The 11,315-nt window shown below is 39.6% G+C and overlaps 1 protein-coding gene across 1 annotated transcript in view; it reads left to right on the top strand.

Moving 5' to 3' along the window:
• LOC141164050 (uncharacterized) overlaps positions 1-11,091 on the top strand; it is a 320,734-nt gene extending 309,643 nt beyond the window's left edge. The window contains exon 13 of the mRNA XM_073649216.1: positions 8,685-11,091. Within this exon, the coding sequence (XP_073505317.1) occupies positions 8,685-8,908 (224 nt within the window). The 3' untranslated portion in view covers positions 8,909-11,091. The remainder of the gene's footprint in view (positions 1-8,684) is intronic.
• Positions 11,092-11,315: the final 224 nt, after the last annotated feature.

Genomic DNA, 11,315 nt, shown 5'->3' on the forward strand with positions numbered 1-11,315 from the left:
GCAGAGCACACAGTGTCAGTGCAGGAGCAGAGCACACAGTGTCAGTGCAGGAGCAGAGCACACAGTGTCAGTGCAGGAGCAGAGCACACAGTGTCAGTGCAGGAGCAGAGCACACAGTGTCAGTGCAGGAGCAGAGCACACAATGTCAGTGCAGGAGCAGAGCACACAGTGTCAGTGCAGGAGCAGAGCACACAGTGTCAGTGCAGGAGCAGAGCACACAGTGTCAGTGCAGGAGCAGAGCACACAGTGTCAGTGCAGGAGCAGAGCACACAAAGAGTCTATCTATCTAACTATCTGATTTGTTAAATTGATTTTTGTGAGTGACAGACTCTTTTTATTAATTCTATATTGTACTTTGTTGTGGATTTTCAATGCAGATTCCACAACTGAAACTCGGCAACAAGTATGTGATATGTGAAAGTGCCCTAATACCATAATTATTATTATTATTTATTATTATATACTTACCAACAGGAATGTTCAGCATTACCTAAAAAATGCCTACTTTTGTTGTGCTTTTTTCTATAATATGCCCCTTTTGTGATCTGTTGACAAATGTGTAACACAGTGATACAGAAATAAGCCTATATGCATAGAAATAGAATTGTTGAATATGAAAATACACTACATGTTCATACACACATTTATGCAACACGCAAACATACATATACATTACTGCAGATAATCAGGAATGCACACACAGAAATACATGTATATATTCAGGTGCATCTCACAAAATTAGAATATCATCAAAAAGTTAATTTATTTCAGTTCTTCAATACAAAAAGTGAAACTCATATATTATATAGAGTCATTACAAAACAGAGTGATCTATTTGAAGTGTTTATTTCTGTTAATGTTGATGATTATGGCATACAGCCAATGAAAACACAAAAGTCATTATCTCAGTAAATTAGAATAATTAACAAAAAACACCTGCAAAGGCTTCCTAAGCATTTAAAAGGTCCCTTAGTCTCTTTCAGTAGGCTCCACAATTATGGGGAAGACTGATGACTTGACAGATGTCCAGAAGGTAGTCAATGACAAACTCCACAAGGTCCCAGAGTTCAAATGTTCATTTGGAAATCCAGGTCCCAGAGTCTGGAGGAAGAGTGGAGAGGCACACAAACCAACTGCTGGAGGTCTAGTGTGAAGTTTCCACAATCAGTGGTAGTTTGGGGAGCCATGTCATCTGCTGGTGTAGGTCCACTGTGTTTTATCAAGACCAAAGTCAGCGCAGACGTCTATTAGGAAATTCTAGAGAACTTCATGCTTCCCTCTGTCGACAAGCTTTTTGGAGATGGAAATTTCATTCTCCAGCAGTTCTTGGCACCTGTCCACACTGTCAAAAGTACCAATACCTGATTTAGCAGCAGTATCACTGTGCTAGATTGGCCAGCAAAGGCTGCTATCAAAGCAACTTGGGCTTCCATAACACCTCAGCAGTGCCACAGGCTGATCGTCTCCATGCCACGCCACATTGATGTAGTAATTGATGCACAAGGAGCCCCGACCAAGTATTGAGTACATTTACTGAACATACATTTCAGTAGGCCAACATTTTGGATTTTAAAAACATTTTTCAAGCTGTTGTTATAAAGTATTCTAATTTACTGAGATAATGACTTTTGTGTCTTCATTGGCTGTAAGCCATAATCATCAACATTAACAGAAATAAACACTTGAAATAGATCACTCTGTTTGTAATGACTCTATATAACTTATGAGTTTCACTTTCTGTATTGAAGAACTGAAATAAATTAACTTTTTGATGATATTCTAATTTTTTGAGATGCACCAGTACATATGTATAATATGTATAAATACAAACATAGAGCAAAACCCTCTTTCCTTTCTTCCTAGTGCTGAGCATGTAACAGTTTACTACATCCTCCCCCTTGACAACATCTATTTTATAATACAGTGTATTACGCTCCTCTCTCAGATTGCCCCCTTTGTCAGCATTTCAATAAGTAATACATTTTACTTAGATGAGGTCACTCCTCCACCTCATTTCTCCATAAACCTCTAGAGGCAGCAGCTGTAAGCTGATCTCTCAGTGATGTGATAACCCCTTCTTATTTGAAGTTTGATTTTACTAGTGAAATGAGAGGGAATGATCAATACAAGAGGCAGGGGGAGGGTTAGAGTAGTCTCATTTGTAGAGAAAAAAAAATTCTGTCCTAAAGATATATTATAAAGTTTCTCATCACCATATGTGCTATTGAAAAAAATAGGGAGAAAAAATAAAATGTCTTACTTTTTAAAGTTTCAATCCCCTGAGACATGTACTGAGTAGAATGTGGAGTAGAGATGAGCCTAATGACAAATGCTGTCAGCTTTATAACTGCTCCTCATGATAATAGATATTGATTAGAAACATGAGCGTGAAGCTTTGCCTTTGGCTACGTCAGCTCACTGGTAATACTCAGTTATCATCTATGATCTAATTCCTCTGAGAAATTACAGCACATGAAATCAGGCAGCTCAAGAGATGGAAATATATTCTCTGTACTGGACAAGGTTTAATGAGACATTGTTCCCGTCAGTATTTTGTACTCTACTACTTATTTCCATTCAAAGTTCTTAGACGGAATCTGTCAATAAGTTCAACCCTTCCCCCACCAAACCGCATATATGGGCATTCAGGTCTTTCAAAGCTAAATTCATTGAAACCTTTAAATCTTTTAACTGTTGCTTCCTTAGAAATCAGAGGTGTAATTAATATGCAAAAGAGGAGTTAAGTGCTCTCAGTGTGACAGAGCACTTCCCAAGCTTCGTCCTTCCAAAGTATCAGCCACTTTAGCTTGATTGATAGAGAACTGTCTGTGTGAGGTCACACGCCAGGCGAGGATACCATACTGTGACCTATCAAGGAAGCTAGATGGGCCGGTGCTGGGAGGGAAAACAACTTCGGGAGGCATAGACTCAGGAAGTGCTATGTCACGCACAGAGCACTTAACTCCTCAATTTCATATGCATTAAAACACTAATTAGTCAGGAATGCAACAACAGATAGAAGATGAAAAGGTGTTGATGAGTTTACTTTTCCAAGACCTGCTTGCCCATATAGATGATTTGCTGGTGGGAAGTTGAAGTTACTGACAGATTCCCTAAACATTAAAGTAATTGTTGGTTGGGGTCCAAAAAGTGTGGGAGAATGAACTGTTTTACTTGAGACATGCAGCAACCATTTTCTGCATCATCATCAAATGGACCATAGAGGAAAGAGCTGACACACAATGTAACATAGTCTTACAATTAACACAACGCCATCTGCCGTCTGCTCAGCACAGTTCCTATACAGCATAAGCCTGCAGTTGTATTCTCCAACCACAGTTACCTCTGTCCTCCACAAAGCTATATCCCTGAGAGGAAGCTTGAAAAGCTACTTCATCTAAGAACAACATAATGTAGGCACAGAGACCCTGATTCTAGTGATGTATCACTTACTGAGCTGCTAGCTGCAGTTTTGATAAAATCGCAGTTTTTCACTGCTTCTGATCTACTAGCCCTCTGAATGCTGAGCTCTATATAACTCCACTACTGGTGTCCCCTACTTCCTTCTTCTATGTAACTCCACTCCCACTACTAATTGTCAGCTTTATGTGTACACTGTGCATAGGCGGAAAGCTTCCAATCAGTGGTGAGGGTGGGGTTATACAGAGCTCATAAACATGGAGGACTACATAACAGCAGGTTTACTAGTCCTCTAAAGATAATTTCCTGCTGATAAAATAGTGATTTTACCAAACGTAGAATAATAAGCAGACTAAGTGACACATCACTGGAATCAGGGTCTCTGCCCCTACATTATGCTGCTATTAGATTATGTGGCCCCGAAACATGTTTATACTAAAGTTGACCAAACCAGCCGATATCGGCAGAGTTGGATGACGGTTTTATTCCACTGATGGTATCATGGAAGAGACAGATTATGTCAGGGTAGAGAAGAATACGGTTTATTGCATTTCAATGGCTGATTCTGTGTTTGGTGAGGAGATAAGCCCCAGCCACAAAAGTCTGACAGTGACTCGCTTATATTCTCGGCCCAGCCAAGCATTCCTGTGTATGAGGGAGATCGGTGAGATAGCTGTCAGTCAAACGATCGTTCACCCGACAGCTAATGTGTATGAGGACCTTTATGACTCCGTTCAGGAATACGGGAGGACCAACTGTTTTTAGGTCTTTAGCAGTGTGGTAGTCATTGAGCCAAAAGCTATGGGCACCAGTGCGCCTGGGCAGCAAAGGGGGTTATTATTCAAAAGATGATTGGAGGTCCCACCTCACAAACTCCCACCATCTCAGCAATTATACTGTGACCGTGAAAACCTATTCAGGCATGAGTCCAATGCTGAAACCATGGCATTTACTAACATTACTAGGAATTGGTGACATTAGTAGAAATATCCCTTCTATGGGACCAAAAACGCTGAGGATTAATGTTAATACTAAACATGATATAAGGGAAAATACAATTAAAGTGATTTTCCCATCATAAGTTTTCCCACCATGATGCACTTATCTGAGCTTTCCAGCATATTCCCTATAGAGAAGTGTGACCCTGAAAGATATATATATATATATACATATACACTGCTCAAAAAAATAAAGGGAACACTCAAATAACACATCCTAGATCTGAATGAATGAAATATTCTCATTGAATACTTTGTTCTGTGCAAAGTTGAATGTGCTGACAACAAAATCACACAAAAATCATCAATGGAAATCAAATTTATTAACCAATGGAGGCCTGGATTTGGAGTCACCCTCAAAATTAAAGTGGAAAAACACACTACAGGCTGATCCAACTTTGATGTAATGTCCTTAAAACAAGTCAAAATGAGGTTCAGTATTGTGTGTGGCCTCCACGTGCTTGTATGACCTCCCTACAACGCCTGGGCATGCTCCTGATGAGGTTGCGGATGGTCTCCTGTGGGATCTCCTCCCAGACCTGAACTAAAGCATCCACCAACTCCTGGACAGTCTGTGGTGCAACGTGACGTTGGTGGATGGAGCAAGACATGATGTCCCAGATGTGCTCAATCGGATTCAGGTCTGGGTAACGGGCGGGCCAGTCCATAGCTTCAATGCCTTCATCTTGCAGGAACTGCTGACACACTCCAGCCACATGAGGTCTGGCATTGTCCTACATTAGGAGGAACCCAGGGCCAACCGCACCAGCATATGGTCTCACAAGGGGTCTGAGGATCTCATCTCGGTACCTAATGGCAGTCAGGCTACCTCTGGCGAGCACATGGAGGGCTGTGCAGCCCTCCAAAGAAATGCCACTCCTCACAATTACTGACCTACTGCCAAACCGGTCATGCTGAAGGATGTTGCAGGCAGCAGATCGCTCTCCACGGCGTCTCCAGACTCGGTCACATCTGTCACATGTGCTCAGTGTGCACCTGCTTTCATCTGTGAAGAGCACAGGGCGCCAGTGGCGACTTTGCCAATCCTGGTGTTCTGTGGCAAATGCCAAGCATCCTGCATGGTGTTGGGCTGTGAGCACAACCCCCATCTGTGGACGTCGGGCCCTCATACCACCCTCATGGAGTCGGTTTCTAACTGTTTGTGCAGACACATGCACCTTTGTGGCCTGCTGGAGGTCATTTTGCAGGGCTCTGGCAGTGCTCCTCCTGTTCCTTCTTGCACAAAGGTGGAGGTAGCAGTCCTGCTGCTGGGTTGTTGGCCTCCTACGGCCCGCTCCATGTCTCCTGGTGTACAGGCCTGTCTCCTGGTAGCGCCTCCAGCCTCTGGACACTACGCTGACAGACACAGAAAACCTTCTTGCCACAGCTTGCATTGATGTGCCATCCTGGATGAGCTGCACTACCTGAGCAACTTCTGTGGGTTGTAGGGTCCGTCTCATGCTACCACGAGTGTGACAGCACAACCAACATTCAAAAGTGACCTAAACATCAGCCAGAAAGCATTGGTACTGAGATGTGGTCTCTGGTCCCCACCTGCAGAACTACTCCTTTATTAAGTGTGTCTTGATAATTGTCAATAATTTCCATCTATTGTCTATTTCATTTGCACAACAGCATGTGAAATTGATTGTCAATCAGTGTTGCTTCCTAAGTGGACAGTTTGATTTCACAGAAGTTTGATTTACTTGGAGCTATATTCTGTTGTTTAAGTGTTCTCTTTATTTTTTTTTTAACAGTATATATATATATATATATATATATATATATATACATACACTGTATATGTATATATATATATATATATATATATATATATATATATATACAGTGGCATGTAAAAGTTTGGGCACCCCTGGTCAAAATTACTGTTATTGTGAACAGTTAAGCAAGTTTTAGATTAAGTGATCTCTAAAAGGCCTAAAATTAAATATGACACATTTCCTTTGTATTTTAGGAAAAAATATATTTATATTGTCATTTTTTACATTTTATAAATTACAAAAAGGTAAATCGGCCAATGCAAAAGTTTGGGCACCCTTGCAGATTTATGTGCTCAGATAACTTTGACCAAGTTTCCAGACCTTAATTAGCCTTTTAGGGTTATGACTTCATCACTATCAATATCATCGTTAGGAAAGGCCAGGTGATGCAAAAAAACAGCCTCCTCTAACCTTGTGCCAAAGAACAGAAGCCACAGAAGCCATAGGTTCTTCTAAGCTGCTGGCTTGCACTCTGAAAATGAAAATGGTGGAGGCCCTCAAAGCAGGAGAAGGCTATAAGAAGATAGCAAAGCGTTTTCAAGTTGTCCTTTCCTCAGTTCTAAATGTAATTGAGAAATGGCAGTTAACAGGAACAGTGGAGGTCAAGATAAGGTCTTGAAGACCAGGCAAAATGTCAGTGAGAGCTGCTCGTAGGATTACTAGAGAGGCAAATCATAACCTCCGCTTGACTGCAAAAGACCTTCAGAAAGATTTAGCAGACTCTGGAGTTGTGGTACATTGTTCTACTGTTCAGAGACACCTGCACAAATATGGCCTTGATGGAAGAGTTATCCGAAGAAAACCTCTCCTGCTTCCTCACAATTTAATTGAGCATCAGAAGTTTGCAAAAGAACATCTAAACAAGCCTGATGCATTTTGGAAACAAGTCTTGTGGACCAATGAGATTAAAATAGAACTCTTTGGCCACAATGATCAAAGGTATATGTGGAGAAAAAGGGCACAGAATTTCAGGAAAAGAACATCTATCCAACCATTAAGCATGGGGGTGGATCAATAATTCTTTTGGGTTGAGTTGCAACCAATGGCACGGGGAACATTTCACGGGTAGAGGGAAGAATAGATTCAATTAAATTTCCACAAATTCTTGATGTAAACATAACACCGTCTGTAAAAAGCTGAAGTTTAAAAGAGGATGGCTTCTACAAATGGATAATGATCCTAAACACACGTCAAAATCCACAATAGACAACCTCAAAAGGCGCAAGCTGAAGGTTTTACAATGGCCCTCACAGTCCTCTGATCTAAACAGCGCTGAAAATCTGTGGCTCAACGTCAAAATAGCAGTGCATGCAAGGTGACCCAGTAATCTCACAGAACTGGAAGAATTTTCCAAGGAAGAATGGATGAAAATCCCTCAAACAAAAATTGAAAGACTCTTGGCTGGCTACAAAAAGTGTTTATAAGCTGTGACACTTGCAAAAGGGGGTGCTACTAGGTACTAACCATGCAGGGTGCCCAAACTTTTGCTTCGGCCCATTTTCCTTTTTGTAATTTATAAAATGTAAAAGATAGAAATATACATATTTTTTTTGCCTACAATACACCGGAAATGTGTCATCTTTAACTTCAGGCCTTTTAGAGATCATTTCATTTTCAAATTGCTTAACTGTTCACAATAACAGTAATTTTGACCAGGGGTGTCCAAACTTTTACATGCCACTGTATATACAGCTGAACATCTATGACCATTGGAACCCTTATTTTCACTTCAATATTTTAGGCTTTGATTACTGTGATCATTGCTTATAGACTTGTCTGTACTACATTAAAAGATATTTGTCACCAGATTTTTGCCACCTAACCTGATGCAACATGATGTAGACACAAATACCCTGATTCCAGCGATGTATCACTTACTGGGCTGCTTGGTGTAATTTTGATAAAATCACTGTTTTATCTGCAGCAGTTCTACCAGTTCTCTATATGCTGATCTCGGTATAACCTCGCCCACATCACTGATTAGCTGCTTTCTTTGTACACTGTGCATAGGCAGAAATCAGTGGTTGAGATTGGATTATACAGAGTTTATGAATATGGAGGACTACGTGACAGTAGTTTTACTAGCCCATTAGTGATAATTTTCTTCTGATAAAACTGTGATTTTACATAAACTATGGCAATCAGCCCAGTAAGTGATACATCCCTGGAATCAGTGTCTCTGCCCCTACATCTCAGATTAGGTGACAGATTCCCTTCAAGGGGTTACTCCCACCTTTTGAAGGTATCACCTGTCCACTGATTTGGTTGGAGTGATAGTACACATGTCCAGCCAGTGCTCCATTCAGATGCAGCTATGCAGAGCCCCATTCTTGGGGCCGGTCTGGGTCCCATGGGATAGACCCACACCAATCAGCAATAGGCGACAACTTCCGAAGATGGGAGTAACCCTTTAATATGAATGTGCTCTATATTATCTGTAGTTTTCTATACTTTAGCTGATCAGCATTTCTTTCCTTCCCAACAGAAGCTGCTGAAGGAAGTTCTGCTATCGCGGGAGCAACAGGTACGATGGGCCTCAGTGCTCGCTACGGACCACAGTTCACACTGCAACATGTCCCAGACTACAGACAAAACATCTACATTCCAGGAACAACAACAACACTCACTAACGCTGCTGGAAAACGAGACGGAAAAGCAGGAGCACCTTCAGGAAACAAGAAGAAAGCTGGCAAAAAGGAGAAGAAATGAAGATAAATCCTGCTTGTAAACAGCGCAGAATCCCGCGAGAACATCCCCAGCACATATCTCCGGGCGATGTTCAATGTCTTATCTACAAAGGAAGAGAGCGTTCAAATTGGTTGCATCAGTCATCATCAGGGCTAGTAGCAGGGTCCTCTCCGCCATTAGCTCCTATGATGAATATACTAGTATGGACACTGGATATCTGAGCCCTATCCAAATGCGCCAAGATTTTCTATTGGCCAGGTTATTCTATTTTGCAAAGTCATTTCTTAACCAATGATGTCCTCTTTTTACATAGAGTCCAGCCTCGCTGGTAGTATTCCACATTCTTATAGAAATTCTTCCAATGTATATATGTATTGCTAAATAGTTATTTATAATTTATCAGCATCAGAGACGTATTCCTTTAAAGCTTTGTTAGGTGGCATTTTTTTTTTTTTTTAGCAGAAAATTATTTAAAAAAATTGAAGAAAAAAAAAGTATAAATTGATGTTTGGTTTTAGAATTGAGAACAAACACGTTTCCTTTGGTAGAAGAATATTTGTTTTCTAGGCTTTTCGGTAAAGAATTTTATGACACTCAAAAAAAATACAAAAAAACATAAAAATAATTAAACAAAACAAATACAATTTGTGGCTTTAGAAGAATAACAAAAAGAAGCTGAGAAACGCGTAGTACTGTGTGTCGTCTACGAAAGGACCAAGGCTATTAGTTGACCATTTGGGGGTAAGATTAAATACATTTTTGAAATTTTTCGGGAAATGGATGTTTTGGGAACATGCTAGAATCCAGAAGATTTCGACTTACTACAAGTCCCGGTTTAGGATGGGGACAGGATTATGATTATTCTCAGCTCTTAAAGAGCAATTTATCGGTTTTGTTTGCTGCACCAAGGTATGCATGTGTAATAATTACTTTCAGTCGGCATTTCTACAGGATAGTCTTCCTTCTGCATGTATGTACCCAGCATGGAGTGTATGCATTCTTTATCTAGAATGAGAAAATAAAAGTAAGCTTGTTTAATGCAGGCCAGATATTTAGCTTTTAAAAAATTAGAATTTCCAAGGTGCCATTTTTTGGTATGAAAAAAATAAAATATAAGAAAGATTGACACAAAGGGTTTTTATCACTCTACATAATTTAAAAAAAATAAAAATAATTCTTCATAATCAAATCACAGCTGATTAAAACAAATCACACATCTTCATAAGGTCTGAAAAAATAAATAAATGAAGTAAAAACGAACGCCACTAAAACATAATGACGATAAATACAATTTCATACATTTATAATGACATCAAAAACAAATATATAGATTTCCCCTTTATTAATTTTGCATTTCTACGTGATTTTTTTCATTCTTTTACATGTGACGTATGGTAGCTGCTATGAGCCAGTAGCGCACACTTATTTTTTTTAAGGATGTTTTTTATGTTTCACATATATTACATTATCTTTACACTCAAAAAGGGCAACGATTAATCCTTTTTTTTTTCTGCAATGGATATGGGACAATGGTTCATATTATATTCATTATTGCTTGAATTTCTGTTTCAGGGATTTTTTGGAGGCAGATCCGATTTTCCGATGCCTTGAGCAGTAAAGCGTTGTATCTCGTGCTTGCTGCTTGACAATGATAACAGCATTAATCACAGTTCTATGATATAAAAGCATCATACACTAACCGCTGCATACTATGCCAATGCCTCCCCTGTATCATCAGGCTGCAACCACTAGTTCACCCTTTCTGTGGGTATCTACACAATAACCCTTTCCAGAGCTTGTAACACTATTGAATAGGGCGGTCACACAAGTTGTTTAGTGGTAGGTGATTTTTTTTGTTTTTAGTTCTTTATAATAAAACCTTCATTGTAGTATAGATGGTATTGTAATCTAGTAATTCCGTGATCCTTTCATCCCTGTATATAACTTGTGGGCTGCAGTACTTTAATTCCTCCTGTATCTTTCTGTGTGGTTTGTGATATAAATGTACATTAAACCCATCTTGTCTTTTCATTGTGTCTATTTCTGACCTGTACTTTGATTATAAATATGCTTTCACCCTTCTTATACCAGTATAGACTAATGTCAATGTATTACACTCACATTTTATACAATAATATTTATATTGCTTTTTCTTTCTTTGAAGAAAAAAAATGAAGATAAATAAAATGTTTTCTTCCAAAAAATTATTTTTTGTTCATTTTTTTTATATTGTTATTTATTATGTAAATGTTAAAGGGAATCTTCCAGCAGTTTTTTTTGCTGCTATGTAATCTGATGATGTGGCAGAGAGCCTGATTCCAGCGATGTATCACTTACTGAAGTTTTAATAGAATCCCTGTTTTCCCTGTAGATGTAGCAGTGGTCAGCATTCTGAGCTGTGCATTACCCCGCCCACATCGCTGATTGG

Source organism: Phyllobates terribilis, unplaced genomic scaffold (genome assembly GCF_046119375.1).
Source record: "Phyllobates terribilis strain yellow unplaced genomic scaffold, ASM4611937v1 Scaffold_10__3_contigs__length_209671492, whole genome shotgun sequence".
Lineage (NCBI taxonomy): Eukaryota > Metazoa > Chordata > Amphibia > Anura > Dendrobatidae > Phyllobates > Phyllobates terribilis.